Genomic DNA, 22326 nt, shown 5'->3' on the forward strand with positions numbered 1-22326 from the left:
TGTACAATCGGCTATTTTAAAAGTACTTTTTCTCTCTAATTAATCTTTTTTTTTTTTTAATTATTTTGAAAACAAATGATGAATGAAATGAAAAGTTGTGAATTTTTGTGAATTTTATTATAATAATTTAAAACAAAATGTAGGAAATGTGGTCGACTACCGACCCACTTGTTTGGGAAACAGTGTTATAATGGATTCATCTTCCACATGCATTACACTATGTGTGCTGTGCTGTGCTGTGCCACCCAAAGCTCAATAATCCATATTATGCCCATTAAGGTGTGCTTTATTACACATCATATGCATAACCCCTGGCCAAGAGAGTTGGGCGCTACCTTTATGTACTTGATGAACATCTGATGTGAGAAGAGGACAAGGCACGGAGAAACAGAGAGGGGGGAAAAGAGAGAGAGAGTTAATCAGTAAAAGGTTGATTCATGCCACAAGCAAGTAGTATGTGATCACAGTTTGTCAAATGCTGTCTTAATAACAACTCCGTTCATACTATTCAAAAAAAAAAAAAAAAAGTAGGGTAAATGATTTTCTTTGATTAAAATAAGTGTAAAATAGCTCTATATTATGACAGTACTCATTGCTATAGAGTTCAGCAACAGGGGTCTCCATGTCCATGTCCAGTCCCCACCTCGTTTATAAAACAGAAAATGCATATTCGGGTTATCCGATCAGGATAGAGACCTCAAACAGGATACACATTAAACAAGTGAAATTAGAAGTGATGACACCAAAACATTTGCAGACAAATTGGAACAATCTGGAACACAAAGAAATGGGAAATCTGCAATCTCTCCTCCTGATTGGCTGAAGATGTTGTCACCTACCTGAAAAATGTATGTTCTGTTAAAAAGCTGGACAGGCAGGGATCCTGTTACTGAACAAACACTCTATAGCCATGATTACTAGCATACTACAGAGCTTTAAACTTTTAACAAAAAATAAAATAAAAACGTTTTTCTTTAACCACAAAATATCACTTACCCCACATTTAAGACTCTACAGGCAAGATACTAGCATCAGTTAAGGTGCAGTTAAGGTTGAACCCTGCATGGTTTACTTTAGGCCATCTTACGATATGATCATGACATGCCATCATGTGAAAAGGCTAAATCGTGATTATGCACCTTGTCAGACTGTGCAAGTTGAATCAAGGCCAGCTATAAATTATGCTACGAAAATAGGCTACGACCTACATCAGCCGATGGGGCAATGTTTTACCTTGAGTAAACAAAAAAGGAGGGGAGGACATTTTGGACCAAGTCTCTCCGCTTGGCAGAAGATTCCTTGCATTCCTGATTGTCTGATTGTCTGATTATCCGATTGTCTGCATGCAGGCAATCAGATATTAATTCTCCTTGATTAAACGCATTAAATCAATAAAATTGCTGCAGTAATTTCTCTGATAAAAGTAGAACTTTCTGGGAACTTCCCTGTATTTGTAGGTGTTGGTAGCTGCTATAACAGACTATCGTTACAACTATCGTTGTAGCTAAGCCACAACAATGCCACAACTGCCACATTCATACTTGATCGATTGTGCATGGTGACGCACACCGGAAATATCAGATCTACAAGCTCACACCACGCATCACAGCGCAATAGTGAGCTCAAAGCTCGTAGATCTGTTATTTTCCGTGCGTGTCCCTGACGTGCAACTAAGTGTAAATCAGGCATGGACTGTTTTTTTTTATCCCACGATTTTGTAACCCATCTTTCAACCCTGTGTCAATTATCTAATGTGATCCTGGGCTCTACACACCCTCCGCCAACCTAGTCCCCATATATGAGGGACATGGGGAGAGCAACGTTTCCCTGGACGTAGCACGTGGAAGGAACACACGGTCAACGCCGTCCTTGACCCTGTCATACAACCGAACACGTCAAAATACAGGGAACTATGTTGTTTCTACAGAAACTGATACTTTTATCTGAAAAATGACGGCAACTATTTTATTGGTTTCAAGGGCTAAAGCAAAAGAGCTTACAATTATGTGTATGTGCACTTTGTGCAGTCAATCTACGACATATTTTGCCACATTTTTGTTATTGAAAGAGGAGCACAAAAGACAGAAACACAGACACAAACACGGACAGGCGAAGAAGTCGAGGACAGACACGAGACATCAGAACAAGACATAACAGGTTTGCGTAGCTTCAGTTCTTTAGAGGCGACTTAAAAGGAGACAACAGTTTATGTAATCAGGTTATTTTCATGTTGTAACAGATCACACTGAATCAGATCAACGGCCACATTACACATCTAACACAATTACTACATCCACAGGATTATTAACATTACACTTTAAACACACAGCGAGCAGCCGAAGCAACAGCGAAGGGACGAACGAGAGAAGGAGGGGACAGTTGAATGCAATTATTATCCTAATTTGTTTGTAGGAACACTTCAAGGGCGAAGATCCACAAATGGTCAGCATGGGCATGGCTTGTCCATCCTTAATGCTCACAAAACACAGCTCTGTCAGAGACACAGCCTTACAAAACAAACACGTTTCTGTGTCCAGGCAAAGGGACCATTATACATGGATAAGTTACCATGAAGTCATGAGCGGGTCCCCTGAGCCATGTAGAGACTAGAGTATGTGTGGGTGTGAGAATGTGCCAGAGGACTAGAATGCATGTGATGTGTAGTAGGCCTCATACGCTTAACAACTAGGGGTGTACTGATGCCGATAATGGTCAATAGCAGGCTAAATACTCAGCGCCATTACCCATACCGCATCCACACACGGTTATCTACTTTTTGTTCTTGAACGTACTCATTTAGCCAGTTACTTGGCCAGAATGTAGGTGATTTGAGAGTATATAAAAAAAAAAAAAAAAAAAAAAGTATACTGAGAAGCATTCTGCCACATTTCGTCGACTGTAAAAACGACGTATAACTTTTCAGACTTTTCAGAAGACCCCTCTACCAATGAACTATACAGCATACGTGAATGTAGTGATCGGGGAAGCAGCGTTTTGCTTCTACGGGCCGACGGCGTGGAACAAACTCCCACTGTACTTTCGACAGGCAGCCTCTGTAGACATTTTTAAAGCGCAGCTCAAGACCCACTTCTACACTCTTGCTTTTAATTGATCTTTTAATTCTTTGTTATTCATGTCCTCACTGTATTGCATTACTGCTCTTGTTTTTTAATGTTTATGCCTCGCTTTTTTCTTTTTTTTTCTCCATTGCTCTGTAAAGCACTTTGAGCTGCATTTCATGTCATGAAAGGTGCTATACAAATAAAGTTTTATTATTATTATTATTATTAATTACACAGAAGAACAAGGCGCTACCTTCACATATTTGGCATAGAGCTGTTCGTCCAATGGGAAGCTCTGGACGGTGCGCTCGTCGCGGCCGTGGAATGTACCCAGCTTCACCCACTTGTTGGTTGGATATCTGTGGAGAGGAGAAGGATGGTGGAACAATAGTGCAGGGTTAGAGAAGAAGTGACAGAGAAAGAAAGAGAGGCTGGTTGAGGTATAGAGCGTCGCAGTCCCGCCCCCTTTCATGACGACGCCAGGCCCAGGAAATGAATCACAATGCATTTTTCCCATAGACATTTCAAAAAGTATTTATTTAAAGACCTTTTAAGCGTCGTACGAAGCCAACTCGAGTCGTGACAAATCATGACGACAACACACAATATTTGAACAAACAAATAATTACATAGAAGAAAAACTACTTTCTACTTTCTAATTCTTTGTTTGGCCCGAAAAATTCTGTTTGTTGTCATGATTTGTCACGACAAGAGTTGGCTTTGTCCGCGGCGTAAACGTCTTTAAATAAATACTTTCTGAAATGTCTATGAGGAAAATGAACGGAGAATCATTTCCTGGGCCCTGGTAGGGGGGCGGGACTGCAACGCTCTATACCCGGTTGAAACTAACGTCTTCAAGTGTGCAGTATTGTGAGGAGTGTGTGTGTGTGTGTGTGTGTGTGTGTGTGTTATATTTGTGTGTTATGTCCAGGGGTGCACTGGTCACTTCACCCGGCCGACACCACAGCGTTGCTCCCTTTTTTGAGGGAAGGATAACATGCAGGGCAGGCACATGCATAGATGCGTATGCACGCTAGAACCAGTTCCCCTCGATTCGCCAAGTTACCCAAATGGCTACTTTGCATTAACAGGTTTACAAGTGAGTGTGCAAATGTGTCCTCAGTCCTCATACAGCTTATATAAGCAACACAGCATTGTGTCTACAATAGTGCTGCCAGTATCCTATCTGCACGCAACAAGAATGCCTCAAACTTTTCAGTTCAGCTCCTATAATTCAAGGCATTCCTTGAGAAGATTTACAAAGACTAAAGCTAAAAAACTAGTAATTTAATTTCCTATACAAACATGTTTCCTACTATTAATACCCGTAAATCTAAGTAAAATGAATCACTGCAAATGTGGTGAGGGAAGGTGAGCGGTGGGGAATCAACATATGCGAATGAGCGAGCGAACGAGACAACAGCCCTCTGGAGCGAGGAACGGCTTTTCACCCCGATCCACTCCGCTCACATGCTCTGGTTGGTTGGTGTGTGTGTGTGTGTGTGTGTGTGTGTGTTGCATGTCAGTATACCTGTCACTGATTGACACCAGGAAGTCTTTGGGTGTGGATGAGAAGAGCTCAAAGTTAGCAATGTCCAGCTGCTTCACTTGAATAGGCTCACAGAGCTCTATGACAAACCTGGAGAGAGACACAGACAGATACACATCAATGAGTCATCAGTGCTCATGATTTTGGGGGCGTGGTGGAGGGGGGGTGCATCCTGAAAACCTACTTGCTAATGTAGCACCAGCTCAGTGGCCTTGTGGTTAGAGTGTCCGCCCTGAGACTGGGAGGTTGGGGTTCGATCCCCGGCCTGGTAATACCAAAGACTCTAAAAATGGGACCCAGTGCCTCCCTGCTTGACACTCAACATACTAGCGTCATGTCCAGGGGGTGTACTTGTACATCAAGCTGCCTCACGCTACAGAAACAAGAGATAGGCTCCTGCCCTATGGGCCTCATGAATCGGCAAGGCTACTTACTTATGTACAGTTTTTTTGCTTAGACAAGTTTTCAAAAAGTCAAATTCCAGCACATTTCAAGCACCTTCAAGACACCTGCAAGTTTGTGTGCATCAGTGGTTCAAGTAATTCAAGCATAACAGTTACATGATAGGTCATCCAATTATTGCAGTGGCCCGGGGGCGGGGCACAGTACGAAGAAAGAGCTGGGGCACAGTACGGAGAAAGAGCTGCTGGGGCACAGTACGAAGAAAGAGCTGGGGCACAGTAGGGAGAAAGAGCTGCTGGGGCACAGTACGGAGAAAGAGCTGGGGCACAGTACGAAGAAAGAGCTGGGGCACAGTAGGGAGAAAGAGCTGGGGCACAGTACGAAGAAAGAGCTGGGGCACAGTAGGAAGAAAGAGCTGGGGCACAGTAGGGAGAAAGAGCTGGGACACAGTACGAAGAAAGAGCTGCTGGGGCACAGTACGGAGAAAGAGCTGGGGCACAGTAGGGAGAAAGAGCTGGGGCACAGTAGGGAGAAAGAGCTGGGGCACAGTAGGAAGAAAGAGCTGGGGCACAGTACGAAGAAAGAGCTGGGGCACAGTACGAAGAAAGAGCTGGGGCACAGTACGGAGAAAGAGCTGGGGCACAGTAGGGAGAAAGAGCTGGGACACAGTATGAAGAAAGAGCTGGGGCACAGTACGGAGAAACAGCTGGGGCACAGTAGGGAGAAAGAGCTGGGGCACAGTAGGAAGAAAGAGCTGGGGCACAGTAGGAAGAAACAGCTGGGGCACAGTAGGGAGAAAGAGCTGGGGCACAGTAGGGAGAAAGAGCTGGGGCACAGTAGGGAGAAAGAGCTGGGGCACAGTAGGGAGAAAGAGCTGGGGCACAGTACGGAGAAAGAGCTGGGTCACAGTAGGGAGAAAGAGCTGGGGCACAGTAGGGAGAAAGAGCTGGGGCACAGTAGGGAGAAAGAGCTGGGGCACAGTAGGAAGAAAGAGCTGGGGCACAGTAGGGAGAAAGAGCTGGGGCACAGTATGAAGAAAGAGCTGGGGCACAGTACGGAGAAAGAGCTGGGGCACAGTAGGGAGAAAGAGCTGGGGCACAGTATGAAGAAAGAGCTGGGGCACAGTACGGAGAAAGAGGCAGGGCACAGTACAGAGAAAGAGAAGAGATGATGATGATGATGCTAGTTAGTCATCTTCACCAGGTACCTAAAGACAAGTACCTAAAAGATCTCAAGTGAGAAAGAAAACCCTTTCACTTGAGATCCAACCACATTCCTGGCGGTTTAAAAAAATAACATGCAAATATAACTGCCCTCAAGGCTTTCCGGCTCCTGTGAAGGAAGAACCCTGATAGACTCGTCCTGTCAAAAGTCCCCTAGAGCGAGTGAGAAGCATGTTTGCGTCAGAGAGAGAGGCGTGTGGGAGGGAGGGAGGGAGGGTGCTGGTACATGTGCTCTACGTGTGACTCACCAAATTTTGTTGCTGCAGGGATTCAGCATATAAAGATCCATGTTCTCCATTAAAATAGCAGAGGTACTCTGAAGAGACAAAGGATTGACATAGAAAGGTGTTAAGTATGGGGGTGGGTGGAATACATTATATTTGGCGCACCACCTTCAGGGTTTATGACACGTATAGTATGTAAGTGTTACATAATACCTGGAATTTAGTCACTTGACTTTGACTTGACATATTTTGGTTCAAACGTGGTTACATAATACTTAGAATACTGTGAGGCTGCCATGACAACTGAATTCCCCTTGCGGGATCAATAAGGATCTATCTGAATAACAGTCGCCTGCATTGTTTAGCGACATGATTTTCATCACACGGGGCAAACCGTCACCATCATGTTTTAAATTCACTGTCGCACATCACTGAAATTGTTTAGTCTATCAACAAAATTAACACCGTCTATAAGAGATCCTAAAAGGACTAAATGAGTGCTGGATGGTGTCCATTTTGAACCCATTTAGACGTCCACTTCGACAAAATTTCACTTTTATTTTATTTTTTATCATTTTTATCCCACGATTTTGTAACCCATTTTTCACCCCTGTGTCAATTATCTAATGTGATCCTGGGCTCTACACACCCTCCCCCAACCTGGGGAGAGCAACGGACTTGAACTCATGCTTCCTTCATGCCTGAGTGTCCAAGTCGCTCCTTTACACCTGACAGGGGGGAGTTTCCCTGGTTGGACGTAGCGCGTGGAAGGAACACGTTATTCCAACCAGTTCCTTTCCCCTCCATCAGACGCCCCGGCTGGCCAGGGGGAGGCAGTTTAGAGACCAGGATTACTGCATGTTTTTGTGAAAAAAGGATTCTAGCAGATCTACAAACTCAAAACATAGATCATCTATTTTTGCTAATTCATCGTAAAGACATATGCAGGGCTTAAGTGGTTATAGAATGCCGGTTTGTTTTGCAAGTGGGTTAAACATTAAGATGTCCTCACGGGCAAACAGAAAAAAAAGACTTGTGTATCGTCGTACCTTGGCTTCATTGTTGGCCGAGAGTATCTTTGCGCCACACTCCACGGAGGCGTAGTTATTCTTGAAGTTTTTCTGGACTTTCTTCACAGGGTGGGGGCTGCCATTGGTTGACGTTTGGAGAGACTGGCCTAAATTAACACAAGAAACGGGGGCGTTAGAGCTGTCTGTGTGCAGGAGATTTATGAACTAGGTTATGTAAAGACATGTCATCACCTTCCTTTAGGGTGAATAATATACATGCAGGAATTTATCACTGATGGCATCGCCTCTACTGTCCCCTCCAGGCAGTGGCGTGCACAGATAGACACTAGGTGGTGCTAGAGCACCTGCCCTTTGCCCTCTGGACAGCAATGTGCCCTTTTCTTTTGTACAGTGAACACTGTACAGTATGTGGACCATGGTGATTGATCAATTCTTGATAAAAAAAGCTTCTAATATATTATTTATGCACCAAAATCTATAAATCTCACACTATTACCCCTTTTGGGCGGGAACCCCTTTTGGTGTTACCATTATGTTATGCTTTAGCTATTGAAAAATAGCATATCTACAAGCTCATAGTGCGCCAACGACTGACATAGAAACATAGCTTTTTCAGAAAACTGTCAGGATGTAGAAGACATTTTCAGGTCAAAATGGGTTAAGGCAACCGGCCGGTTCCACGTGCTGCACATGGTGCCCTTTTTTCACTTGAGCACCTGCCTGTGTCTGTGCACGCCACTGCCTCCAGGTATGTGTACTCAGTTATGCACAGAATGTAGGTCATCTATGGGTATGTCAAGGTAATGTTTGCAAATGTACTTGCTGTACCCTTTATGTCACAGCACTGATAAGATGTTCTTTAGAATGACACACACACACACACACACACACACACACACACACACACACACACACACACACACACACACACACACACACACACACACACACACACACACACACACACACACACACACACACACACACACACACACACACACACACACACACACACACACACACACACACACACACACACAATTTAAAAACCTGGTCGTCTGGGATGCCATGTGACATCTGAGTCCCAAGTCTGGTATAACTGAAACGTATTCAAGATTTTACAAAAAGGGTATTTTTCTGCCAATGTGCACAGCACACATGTACTATGTAATATGTGCGTGTGTGTGAGAGAGAGTGAGAGAGAGAGGATGTAATGCAAATTGTAAAGCATCTTCGATAAAAGGTGAAATGCAGAACATACATATATGAGCAAAAGTACAGTGTCTTTTAAAAGAAGGTTTATGGTTCACAAAATGAATGCTTCGTCAAAGCATACATCCTGGTGCGTGCATGTGCGCCCAGGCATATACTTGTCCGTAACAGTGTGTCCATGAAAGTAAGAGAAAGTGTGTATCTATGATAATATAAGCAAGTGGTATGTTAGGTAACCGTTTGAGTGTTCACAAGTGTTTGTGTCGCTAAAACCCTTTGATCAGGAGCCATTAGAGGCAGTGCAAAATGAACAATAGTCACAAGGTTACACAACTCACACACCAACACATGCTCCACTGACCACACACACACACCACCGATGCAGAAACATTAAGAGAAAGAGTTGACAAATCAGTGTGTGTGTGTGTGCGTGCGTACTTGTACAGTATCAAAGTGTGTGCAGTGTACCCTTACTTTTTTCCTTCTCCACCTCCACCTCCTTCTCCAACACTTGCTTCTTCCACTCGTCAAAAGTGGGGATGTCTTCTTTACTGGGCACTGAGGGGTCTCCTTCCTTTCCCACGCTGGCATCCACTGCCTGCAGCACACGCACACACACACACACACACGCACACACACACACACACATATCAGTGTTAATTTTGACAGAAACTCAGTCTTTTGGGGGGAAAAAAATTCCCAAATTTGTTGTCACATTTTAGTCATCTGAAATGTTTCCGTTTTAGTCTAGTTTTAGTCAACCATATATTATAAGATTTTAGTCGATTAAATCTACAGTTTATTTTGTGGACAGAAGTGTATTTTGGCGGGCCTTGATGGCGTCGTAATGGCTGAGTTTACATTTGGTTGCATGCTGAAAATAGCACTGCTTGTAGATCTGCTATTTTCTGAGCGCGACCAAACATAAAATGACTGGTCTTAGTTCTACTGGATCTCTTCTCCACTAGTCTCTCCCTAACATTTTAGTCTAGTTTATATTTGTTAACTAAATTAGTTTTAGTCATCATAGCTTCGTTTTTATTTAGTTTATATTTAGTTTGTCAGTGAAAGAAGGTAGTCGACGAACATTTTTCGTCATAGTTTTAGTCGAAGACATTAACACTTAGGCCGCTAGCATTTATTGAAAAATTAGGATCTAATTCACGCCAGCATTTTTTAAATTTGAGCTCTTATTTTGAAAAGCCGCCATTTCCGGTCCATGAGCAGTAGTCATAACCTAGGAAGCTACACAGAGCGGACAGGCCTTGTTTACCATCTGAAGCCAGACCGGAGCTCTGGAGAGCTCTACATCGTCCGATCTGTGCCGTCAAAGAAACGCTGTTTTGACCAAAATGCCATCTGGGACAAGGAATAGGAGATACAGGCGATTGAAAGAAATGGATAGAATGGATTCTTATGGCAACGACGATCTAAGATGGGCGATCCAGTGCTGTGCTAACAACACAGCTAGCTAACCGGCTAACGTGAGTAGCATTTTGGCTCAAGCAATCGAACGCGCTATAAAAGCTCAATTGCCGAAGGCCGTTGGCAATGGCGTTAAGCGTCAGTATCAAAATTAGGCTTCAATTGACTTTAATCGTCGGCAATGGCGCGCTAAGTGTTAACATACATATCACACACTGGTCTTGGTCTGACTTAAAAGCCATCACTATAAATAATAGAATCAGCCTCCTAATAGGTTTATCTCTTGACTATCTCTTGGAGCTACAAAGTGAGGACAGATAATCTAATATTACTAATGTTACTGCTATTTCTAGCAGCACTGAGTCATGGAGGTAAATTCTAACTCCTCACGCATAACGAGTCATGACAACACACACACACACTATATGGTAGGGTTGTGAGTGAATAGATGACTGGACTGGAAAAACATACCGTATAAGCGAGTTTGACACAATCTGCTCTGCATACTGAGATGATATTAACCCATTTTGACCTGAGATCAGATTCTAAAAATGTCTTCTACATCCTGACAGTTTTCTGAAAAAGCTATGTTTCTATGTCAGTGGTTCTTCGATTTTTCAAAAATAGCAGACCTACAAGCTCGTAGCGCGCCACTCGGTGGCGCGCTATGAGCTTCTAGATCTGCTATTTTTCAATAGATAAAGCATAACATAATGCTAACACCAACAGGGGTTCCCGGAACTTCCCGCCCAAAATGGGTTAAAAAGGGATGCAGTTTGTGACATAAAAGATACAAGCCATCAATTGCAGCCGTTATTAAATGGTCTTTAGAGTTTTGCACTAGGTGGATATTTGGTTATAAAACCTTGTATTGAAACTGCAGTAACGCTAGAGACAAATGCCATTCATAGCACACGGCTAGGCTAAGCTAGCAGCTAGTCGAATGGCCTCTGCAGCATTGAGGTGTGTTGGCCTGTGAGTAATGTTAGGTTGGATTATATAAAGCAACACTACTAGACCCCTATGAGCCTGCAATGACATCAACACAGAAAGCTGCTAATGTGAACACGTCAGACTTACAGACCGAAACAGTCTGACTATACCGCTAATTTCAGCACTCACTTTGTCTAACAAGTCCTCAACACCAACTGTCCATTGAGGAGATTGAAAGCAAGTACAGTCAGCTTTTGGCAGCTTAAACATTCATGTTCTTTGGTAGGGTGTGTGTGTGTGTGTGTGTGTGTGTGTGCGTGCATGCATGCATACGTAAAGTGGTTCATCTGAGCTAGCATCCAAGCAAAGCTCTGCATCCCTCATTAGATACGTGTTAGATTACGTGTTGTCTATGTTAACAAGCTCCCGCCCAAGAGTCCCGCCCACATTGTTAAAGATAATAGTTACACTGTCACAGCTTATATATTATGACTAGAGTTCTCAATCTCTGCCCGAACCCGGCCCGGCCCGACCCGGCCCGACATTTTCGGGTGGGGCCGGGCCCAAAATGCACGATAATTAGTCGGGCCGGGCCGAGCCTCGGGCTCTGTGATTTTCCGTGATTTTTTTTTATAATTTTATTATAACAAAAATAACAATTCTGTTGTTTGTGTAATGTATTTATTTAATATGAAGAGGGCTGAGCTGGTGAATGTTGGCGATTAACTTTTACAGTTTAGGTTATTATACTATATGTGACTGAAGGAGGAGGCGGCGATGATCAGCAGCAGGCAGCAGCGCACCAAAGTGACAGAATAGAACGGTGGTTGTTGAACTTGCTACCGCTGGCTGGCCTCTGGTTTGCCAACCAAATGAGCTGCTTACTGCTCAGCATCAACTATATAACTTAAGTCAACTTGCCATATGCTTAAATATTTTATAAGACCATCGATTTATCCGCAATAGCTCGTTTTGGAAACGTCGGGGCTTAACGAGACACTGCTGTCTCGTTGAACCCAGCTGGGTGAATAAGCTAAATTAGGCTACCTAATCAACGGTATAACTATGAAAGCGCCTGCACGTAATATAGTTACATGATGACCAAGCAATGTTACAGTCACACTGTATAGGCTACAGCTATTTGGTTTACAAATCGTATCGCAGCGCGCTGTAGCCTACAGCTATTTAATTTCCCCATCGTAGCGCAGCGCGCCTCGTTGTGTGCCCACTGCCCAAAATAAAAGATCTGCAAGCTGTCGACAGACTCGACACGCCATCGAGCGGCATGTTGATGGTTTGTATGTCTGTTCTTTTGGTTAGGCAACGCACATTACGCGTGGTATGTGGGTTTGAGAGGCAATGATTAATGTAAACTATACAGTAACCTAGTAGATTATAGCCAAGTTGACAATTGTCATAATATTGCCAGTAGCCTATTGGACATAATTAACCGCGTCACTTCAGAGGATCGCTGCTACTTTGATTCAGAAGATGTTTACTCACCCCTGGAAATTGCTGGAAACCATTAGAATGTTGAAAATGGAACATTATCAGCCAATTGACGTGAGTTACATAAATCCTTTATTTCGGCGACTAGACTATAAGTGCGTTCTCTGACACGGTCGTCTCGATAATCCACGGCGCCGCGGCCATATAGTGGCATTTTTCTTTTTCCTTTTTTTCTCTTTTTTTTCACTCGGGCTTTTTCGGGTTTTCGGGCCTGACATTATGGTAATTGTTAGGGTCGGGCCGGGCCTCGGGCCGACCCAGTTAGGGTAGGGTAGGGCCGGGCCTTAATTTTCAGGCCCGATGAGAACTCTAATTATGACCAATATAATGAATTGTTTCATTGAGGGTTTTTTTGGGCTTTTTCTTCCTTTATTAATAGGTTGAAAGTAGACTGACAGGAAATGGGGAGAGAGATGGGGGAGAAGACACGCGGAAAAGGCCGTCGGGATCGGGAGTCGAACCCACGGCACTCCGTCAGGCTGGCTCAGCGGCCTAGGTGCCCAGACGGTTGAGCTAACCGTCCAGGTCATTGAGGTGTTCTTGTACAGTATGTCAACAGAAGTGTCCAGCTGCTGGCACACCTACATTAATTAGTAAATGTGAAATGAACCGAGGCTGCTGTAGTGTACCTGCTCGTCTTCGTGTGGGTGGGAGGCGTTGGCTCCCTGGTCCTGATCCGACAGGCCACCATGGTCCTGGATCTTCTCCTGGTCCACAGCCTGGTGGTCCTCCACGTCAGGAGCAGAACCACCGGGGACCAGCTCTTCTGACGACTGGCCGTCTATGCTTCCCACGTCAATGCTACAGGGCAGACCGGGGGGGGGGGGGGGGGGGGGTAGGGAGAGAGAGAGGGTAGAAAGGACCGATGGAGAGAAGAGAACGGTGAGGAAACAGTCGATTTGAACACACACACACACACACACACACACACACACACACACACACACACACACACACACACACACACACACACACACACACACACACACACACACACACACACACACACACACACACACACACACACACACACACACACACACACACACACACACACACACACACACACACACACACACACACAGCTCATTGTATTCACCTGACAATATCAGTTAGTACTTGTAGAAAAGTAAAAAATAAAGTAAAAACTAAATAAATAATAAATAAAAAGCTTATACAGTAGGACAGGAGAGCAAGGCCAGCGAACGATTGGCTGAGCGTAGCAGAGGGAGGTGTGGCTTGTTGTTACCTTGTTTTACCCATCTGTGTTCCGATTGGCTGCTGTGGAGTGGAGGAGGCGGGGGGGGAGAGACAGAGGGAGTGGGTGGGGTCGGGGTGGGGGTGTTCCACAACTCACCTGGGAAATGGGCTGCCAAAGGGCGTGTTTTCACAGGTTGCCAGTTTGGGGGGAATGACCCCGCACTGCGAGAGAGAGACAAAGCTGTCTACAGGGGGGGGTTGGTCTCCAGCACTGGCAACCTCTAGAGGGGCCCACACTGCACTGAGGGAAAAGAAAGGACATACTGCCGTTTACCACAGCTCCTCCGAGAGAGGAGGATGGAAGGGAGAGATAAACGGGGGGAGGAGAGAGAGAGAGAGAGAGAGAGAGAGAGAGAGAGAGAGAGAGAGAGAGAGAGAGATGGGGACATGGAAGGTTTTAGGGCATGAGAATGTAGCGACAGGGAAGGCCGATTGAGACAGAAGGAAAGAGCAGGCAGGGGTCACAGTGGATACACACACAGTGAGGGACGAATGACGAGGAGATGGAAAAAGAGGGAGTTTGGGGGGGTGGAAAGAAAGGTAGGGAGGGAGTGAGAGAGATAGTGAGAAGTGGGGGGGGCGGGGTAGAGAGGGGATGTTGTAGAGGTGTCTGGTAGGGTAGCTGAAGAGCAGGGCTTAAGCTGATGACTGAAATGTCCTGGAGACGACGGCCATGTTGAAAATGCATTTGAATGCAACTGTAGACGTTGGTGTTTTCCGTACACCAGGGAGGCATCTCATCTCGACTAACTTTCCACCAATTGGTTAACCAGTGAGGGGTCCCATGTCCGAATAAGTAACCAATTCCACCAATTGTTTACTTGTTTGGGGGGGGGACCGTCAAAGTCCACAAGATCTTAAGATAAGGGCGGTGCGTGGGAAATCACCGAACCGCGCAGAGAGACTCCACAATGTCCGAGATGAGGACGAAGATATCACACCTTGAAAGTCCGAACCCAAACTCTTCCGTTTGCATTCAGGCATACTTGCCGGAAAAAGTCAGTTCAGGCATACTTGCCGGAAAAAGTCAATCAAATAAACAACTGAAAGGGAATAAAAGTTAAGCAACAAACAAAAACTCAAAGAAACAAACAAAAACTCAACAAATGCTAATCATTAAACCTAAATAAAATCTAAACTTAAATGAATGATACTTGGGGTTGAGGTTGGCTTTAACCATCATAAGAGGATCAGCATCACTCAATCATTTAAAGTGGAAGTGACTCTTATCTGCAGTTAAAGCCAACCTCTTCCAACAGCCCAGAGACCCTACCAGAGGGCCCTGGTTTCAGTAGTCCGAACGCAGCTTACCCTGTGTGGGGCGGACTGCTGCTACTGTGTGAGGTAGGTGTGTCTTGGTGCTCTTCTGGGTCTGGGAGCGAGGCCGAGCCGGGGATGGGTTGCGTGGGAGGTGGGGCTTCGTCGGGGAGCTCTGCCGGAGGTGGAGTCGGGGGTTCTGTAGAGCCCTGGTCCTCCTGGGCAGGAGGCGAGTCAGGGGCTGGGGTCTGGGTGGGGTTGGAGGTGGTATGGGAGGCTGGAGGTGCCTGGTCCTGGGTCTGTGTCTGTGTCTGGTCTTGGCTGTGGTTGTGGAGGTCCGAGTCATTGTGGAGATGTGGCTGGGGCTCTGGCTCAGCTGGCTCAGCAGTAGCAACAGGTACATGTTCAGATTCTGGCTCAGGTTGGACTTCCTCCTCCAACACCACCACCACAGCCTCTACTGGATTCACAGTCTGATGAGAGATGACACAAACACATTCATGGGTTCATAACGGATCAAAATAACTACTTGAGCTATGATTCTTTTTTACCCCCTTATTGTTTTTATCCCACAAGTTTTTTGTAACAAATTTTTTAATTTTACATCATAGTGCCTGAGCAAATAGACACAGTGGGCTATATGTGCGTGCGTGCGTGCGTGCGTGCGTGCGTGCGATGCCATGTGGGGGAAACAAACCGAGGGAACATTTAGTCGTTTCTGCCTCCAAGCAAATAAGTGTCCCAACTCTGGCTTATCCATTGAATACATAAAGTAACCGGTGTGATACAGGGTGACACACCTGTGTCAGTGACAAGAGTACTGCTTTGATGTGGTGTTGTTCACTCACACCCATTAAGTGTTTTTACTGTTAGCCTCACCTCACCTCACTTATTGTTTCGCATTTATAAATACTGATGGTTATGTGAAGATCGCTCATCAGCCCAGGTCTGTCTGTCTGTCTGTTACCTGTTCATTATCGTCTTGGTGTATGTGGTGTGCTGGCAGCTGTTCGAATACAGGTACGTCAGCTGCCCCCTGCTTCTCCTGTCCAACATCGTCTGCTATGTGTGATGCCCATTCTTCCACCGCCTGGATAAAAACAATTTGACAAACCGTCAGACACAAGCACAATATATACACACACTAGATCCACAAACACTTTCAAGATGAACAAACCAATTACATTATGCCAAAGGTTGAGTTTCTTCTATATACACCCTGAGGTCGACTTTAATCCGAAGATAACAGGCCATTTAGTTTAACATTTAAATAATGTGTTCAAAGAAGCAAGACGATCCAGTTGGGTTAGAAGTCACGAGAGGAGATCAAGTGCTTCAGGAAACACAAGCACACATACAGCTACACCTCGACACAAACGCAGGGCATAGAGTTTGCATCTCAAGTTGTGAAATGGCCTCTTGTTGACTGATGGGAGGGAAGAGACAAAGGCAGCGCTATTGTAACACTGACAGGCTGACAGGCCCGTTCAATCACCCTGGAGCGTCCGTTTGCTGCTGGCTGGCCAGCAAACAATGAGCCCCCTTCATGTGTGTACACGAATACCTATGCATGCACATACACACAGAGAGACCCCATTCATGTAAACCGAGGGGACTAAACCCCAATTATTTCTAGGCTACAGCACTAACACGCCTTCATTTCAATATGCTTTTTGCTACATTTATGCCACTCCACACATCCAAAACGGAGAAATACCAAATACCCCGACTGCAACAATTACATTTAGATATTCTTTCTTGAAGTTAGTCAGTCTCATTGTGCAGAATTGCCGATCTGCCTGTAGTCCTTTGCTGCAGACCATTTCTGATACTGGCACTGAAATCTTGCTAAATGTAATTAAACCACTGTCACGTGGATCATGGTTTCCTGTTCTTCCTTCTTATGTTGCCTACTCATCTTACCCCTAGACATATGAGTTGTAACAACCACACCTTTGATGATGTTTTATCTAAACCTTTTTGCCATCAAAACATTTGGTGAGCCATTCCCACCGTCAACTTCCTCCATGTCATCTTTCTGCAGCTCGGCGTGTCATCCATCTAAAGCTGTGATCACACTAGTATCTGCAAAAGCTACAAAACGCCCAAGCGTCGCCACTCGCCAGCTACAGTGTAGCTGTGTAGCAGCTACAGTGCTGCCGAGTCACACTGAAGTGTGTGTTCCAGCGTGTGTTCCGACAGGTGGGAAAATCGAGGAAAATATCAAGGCTTGGGTATTAAAGAGAACAGGGAACTGGCTGACAGCAAGGAATATTTCCCCCCATTACAAGCAGGAATTCTGTGGAGAGGGAAGGTGAGTCGAAATGGTTTAACAAAAACAAATGATTGAATGTTATTGAAACTCTGAACAACATGAAGCCAGCTCAACTTCTTTGTAGCGGATGTCAAAAGTGTCGGCCATTAGCCAGTATCTTCATGTAACGTACAGTGGAGTAAAAAAAAGTGTTGACAACCTATCAACCCATCCAACAGGGTAGGAACAGCTGGAATTTCATCCAGGGCGTTGCCATAATTGTCTTCGCCCATGTGGTCTCTTCTCCTATCTGTTCTGAGCCACTATAGGGGATTAACCACCACTTAACTAAAGACGAGCACTGACCTCGCATCAGCTCCACCCTCCCTTCAAGACCTTAATTTGCTTAGCTTTGGAACAGAACCCATAGACTGAGCTGAGATGGATACGTTTCCTGCTTCAGTCAGTCAGTAAAAGCCCAGAGGACTGACTGGAGAGCAGGGAGAACTCGCTGAACCGTGATCCCACAGAGCCGACTATGACCCAGTACTGCCACAGCCGGAATCACTCTTAGAGAGAAGTTGTGATGGCAAATCTTTCGCACCTTTTTCTGGCTTGCCATTGGAATTGTAGTACATTAGCGCTCTGTGTACGTGATCTGTGTACGTGATTTGTCACATAAATATCTAATGTGTATGTTATTAGGGATGCAGTATTAATCAGTAGCATAATCGGAATCGGCCATAAAAATGCCATATCGGTATCGGAACGGTCTCAAAATAATACAGATTATATAATCGGTTTTCACCAACAAGAAAATTAAAAATTAAAAACATATTCTACATTTCATTTGTGTACTCATCTCATTCAGTTATGAAAACAGACACTTGGAAAAGAGTATATGCTATTTATTTATTGATTGAATACTCTTTTAGACAGACTTTGGGCCAAGCCCCTAGAGGGCCTAGGCTTGTTTTCATTGTGGTCCTAATTTCATAATGGTGCACCCCTACATGTTATAATGTTGTGATAAAAACATATTTGATGGATATTGGTTACCTTAAAAAAGTATTGTCGTGCTGGGCAGAATCCCTGGCATATCAGGGAGGGTCTGATATGAATCCCTGGCATATCAGGGAGGGTCTGATATGCCTAAAAAGGGTCTGATATGGGCATAAAAACACTTTTATGTCATTTTAAAATAAATCACACCGTGTGAACTGAGTGGTGCAACACCTGACGGCATAAAGGCGTCCTGAAGCCTTCACTCCCGGCCGCTGTCCAAGAGCCAACCTCCAGAGTGGAGTAGGCTGGGGACAGTGCGCCCTCCGTGTGGAGAGAGCACGCACGGAGTAGTAATATCATGATGGCAAGAGTTGCTACATTTAATCCAGTTTGAGTGAATCCGTCTACTGAGCAAACCCTGTTTATTGCTAATCCTTTAGTAATTCTATATGTCTGAGCACCGGGCCACGGAAGCCTGCTTTTATGTCTGAGCACCGTGCCACGGAAGCCTGCTTTATGTCTGAGCACCGGGCCACGGAAGCCTGCTTTTATGTCTGAGCACCGTGCCACGGAAGCCTGCTTTTTGTACATTTAGTTAGATTAGATTAGAGTAGGCAATAGTAGGGTACTGTTGTCACTTTATTTTCGTTTGGTAGGTTAGTGTCTAAACTCAAGAGGTTAGTTTTAGTATGCTTTTGATTATTTCCCTTAGTTGCTCCGTGTGTCATTTATGTTTATTGAATACCTATGTAAATATATTGTTTTCCATTAATTTGTATGCCACAGAATAAGAAATAAACACCTTTTGGCATTTTACCACCTTGCCTTATTACAATAACCGTCCTAGACTCGGTGAGTCGTTACAGAATGGGGGCTCGAGAACTTAATTGGACCTAGTGGTTATATTGTTCCCTGTTTTTATTCAAGTGGCATACGGTTGTGGAAACGTTGTAGAGAGAGTGCTCCGTTTTTGACCTCAACAAATTTCGTAAAAGCCTGACATTGGCTTAGTTGGCGCTTGTGCAAAGAGGATTTAAATGAAAAAGCTTGCCATTAAGGATTCCAGTTCCTGAGGTTGCAGGTAAGGAAGTGCTAAAGACGGACGCTCGTTAGTCTGGTTTGGTCACTACATGACGACAGCCTCTCTGATGTACATGTCAGACAAGATGTGTTACTCCCGGACCCTACATGTTGGTTAGAGTTACATAGACTTAAGTAACCTCCCACACACACCTCCCTCTGCTAGTGCTAACGGAGCAGCTTGCATGACCCCAAATGAATGAATAGAATCAACACACACACACACACACACACACACACACCATCACCCTATCTGACACGCGCCCTTTTCAGTTTTGCTACTCACACCGTCACCACAGGCAGCCAACACGGCGATGTTATGAAATCAGGTTGCACACATGGCACACAATCTGTGCCATGTTCATTACATGCCGCAGTGTGATAGGAAAAAAGGTCATGCCATGATGGATAATAAAGCATTTTCCTTTTTCATGTCAGACTGTGCAAGTTGAATTGAGTCTACTGTTTTGCGTGTTTTTTCATTATATTTCTTTAAGTGGTGCAAACCACTTCCTTAACACCCTCCGCGCCATTGCCGACGATTAAAGTCAATTGAAGCCTAATTTTGATACTGGCGCTTAACGCCATTGCCGACGGCCTTCGGCAATTGAGCTTTTATAGCGCGTTCGATTGCTCGAGCCACAATGCTACTCACGTTAGCCGGTTAGCTAGCTGTGTTGTTAGCACAGAACTGGATCGCCCATCTTAGATCGTCGTCGCCATAAGCATCCATTCTATCCATTTCTTTCAATCGCCTGTATCTCCTATTCCTTGTCCCAGATGGCATTTTTGGTCAAAACAGCGTTTCTTTGACGGCACAGAGCTGACAATCTAGAGCTCTCCGGAGCTCCGGCCTGGATTCACATTGTAAACAAGGCCCATCCAGCTGTGTGAAAACTCCTAATTTAGGACTACCGGTTGTGGACCGGAAATGGCAGCTTTTCAAAATAAGAGCTCAAATTAAGAAAATGCTGGCGTGAATTAGATCCTAATTTTTCAATAAATGATAGCGGTCTAAGTGTTAAGTGAGTGTGTGTGTGGGTCCCTGCCTGGCTGTCTGGGTATGTGTGAGCACGAGAACAGCATGGTTGTAACTCTGTCATTTCTCAACCGACGCGGGGCGGCTCGCCGGAATCAGGCCGGCACCCTGGGTGCGTTCCTGTGGGTCTGGAACCCCACCACGGGGCACCCTGGGTGCGTTCCTGTGGGTCTGGAACCCCCCCACGGGACCCCCACACGGAGTTGCACCACTTACTTCACACGGGTGTGATTTTCTTCATAAATGAACGCTGGTGTTGACCGATATTAACAAAAAATACCTAAGGGCTCCTGGTATGACATTATTATTACGTAACATAATATTAATTACACTTATACACAGAAATGTGTCATATAATCCCATATGGGATGGGCCAAAGTGGCATGACACGAAAATAAATATTTCATTCATTCATTCACAGAAGAAGGAAAACAATGTTCCACCCACCCACACACATGTACTATAAATAAACAATACAGTGTGAATGCAGGTGTTTGTATTTGTAAGTGTACACCACACACAGCACAACAAAGAAAGACATTGTTCTGTGGAAATCTGATGGAGACCTCCTGCCGGCCACACAAATAAACACGTGGACCCCCCCCAACCCCCCCCCCCCCACACACACACACACACACACACACACCTTGTGCTGCGGCGTGGAGTCCTGCTCCTGGTGTTGGTCAAGTGGGTCAACGTCCCCAGCCGACTGACCTGGACCAGTGGAGATCTGCTCTGAACAATGCACATGTTGACTGGGGTACCTGAAGAACACACACAGAAGGGGGTACAGAACGTTAGCACGGCACACACACACACACAGTTAATGAAAGCACAACTGAAGCTGATATGCAACAGGAGTGTGCAGGAGGCGGACATGGCAGAATTCCCACAGTGATAATTAATCTCAGAGTGTGAAAATCGTTAACAAAGCACGAGAGGGAGTGCGTTAAGGTGAATAACATCCCAGCTGGCAGGTGCAGGCAGAGGGAGAGTTAAAAGGACGTTGATAGATGTGGTCGTGTGGCAAACAAGACCACATTGTGAAAGCCACTCTCCATCATGCTCGTTTGTGTGCCTATACTTCAACAATAAGTAGAAACCGGGGCGCCGACACATTTTTATGAGTTGCTAGTAAATATCCCCTATTTTAAATATATTATATAGATATATCTATATATCTATATCATACTTAAATTAAGCAAAGGTCTGTCTGTCCTATAGCCCACTGCTCCTCACTGGCTTGCCCAGTTGATCTGCATTTTGCACACAGACATTGGCCCTTTTTTCAAAAAAAATAAATCACAACTTTTGTATTTACGAAATACAAAAGTATTTCGTAAATCGTAACTAACTAACTAACAACTTCCATAAATAAAAACATTAAGAAGTAGTGAAAATAAGCAGAATATATAAGCTCACAACGTGGCATGAAGCGACCCGTTGAGCTTGTTGCCGTCTCAAGCGAACTTGAGCCATGAGAGACACCACAGAGGAGGCAAAGTGACCGCGAGAGACACCACAGAGGGGGCAAAGTGACCGCGAGAGACACCACAGAGGGGGCAAAGTGACCGCGAGAGACACCACAGAGGGGGCAAAGTGACCGCGAGAGACACCACAGAGGGGGCAAAGTGACCGCGAGAGACACCACAGAGGGGGCAAAGTGACCGCGAGAGACACCACAGAGGGGGCAAAGTGACCGCGAGAGACACCACAGAGGGGGCAAAGTGACCGCGAGAGACACCACAGAGGGGGCAAAGTGACCGCGAGAGACACCACAGAGGGGGCAAAGTGACCGCGAGAGACACCACAGAGGGGGCAAAGTCACCACGAGAGACACCACAGAGGGGGCAAAGTGACC

General features: G+C 45.1%; 1 protein-coding gene across 2 annotated transcripts in view; it reads right to left on the reverse strand.

Moving 5' to 3' along the window:
* Nucleotides 1–22326, reverse strand: part of suco (SUN domain containing ossification factor) — a 73021-nt gene that overhangs the window by 23094 nt on the left and 27601 nt on the right. For both annotated transcript variants that reach the window (XM_079506791.1, XM_079506790.1), the window contains exons 2-11: nucleotides 21112–21229; nucleotides 16055–16177; nucleotides 15142–15560; nucleotides 13200–13371; nucleotides 9178–9301; nucleotides 7510–7637; nucleotides 6485–6552; nucleotides 4594–4701; nucleotides 3316–3421; nucleotides 336–356 (exon numbers count right to left, since the gene is read on the reverse strand). In XM_079506791.1, the coding sequence (XP_079362917.1) occupies nucleotides 336–356; nucleotides 3316–3421; nucleotides 4594–4701; nucleotides 6485–6552; nucleotides 7510–7637; nucleotides 9178–9301; nucleotides 13200–13371; nucleotides 15142–15560; nucleotides 16055–16177; nucleotides 21112–21229 (1387 nt within the window). The remainder of the gene's footprint in view (nucleotides 1–335; nucleotides 357–3315; nucleotides 3422–4593; nucleotides 4702–6484; nucleotides 6553–7509; nucleotides 7638–9177; nucleotides 9302–13199; nucleotides 13372–15141; nucleotides 15561–16054; nucleotides 16178–21111; nucleotides 21230–22326) is intronic.

The sequence above is a fragment of the Electrona antarctica genome (assembly GCF_951216825.1).
Source record: "Electrona antarctica genome assembly, chromosome: 7".
Lineage (NCBI taxonomy): Eukaryota > Metazoa > Chordata > Actinopteri > Myctophiformes > Myctophidae > Electrona > Electrona antarctica.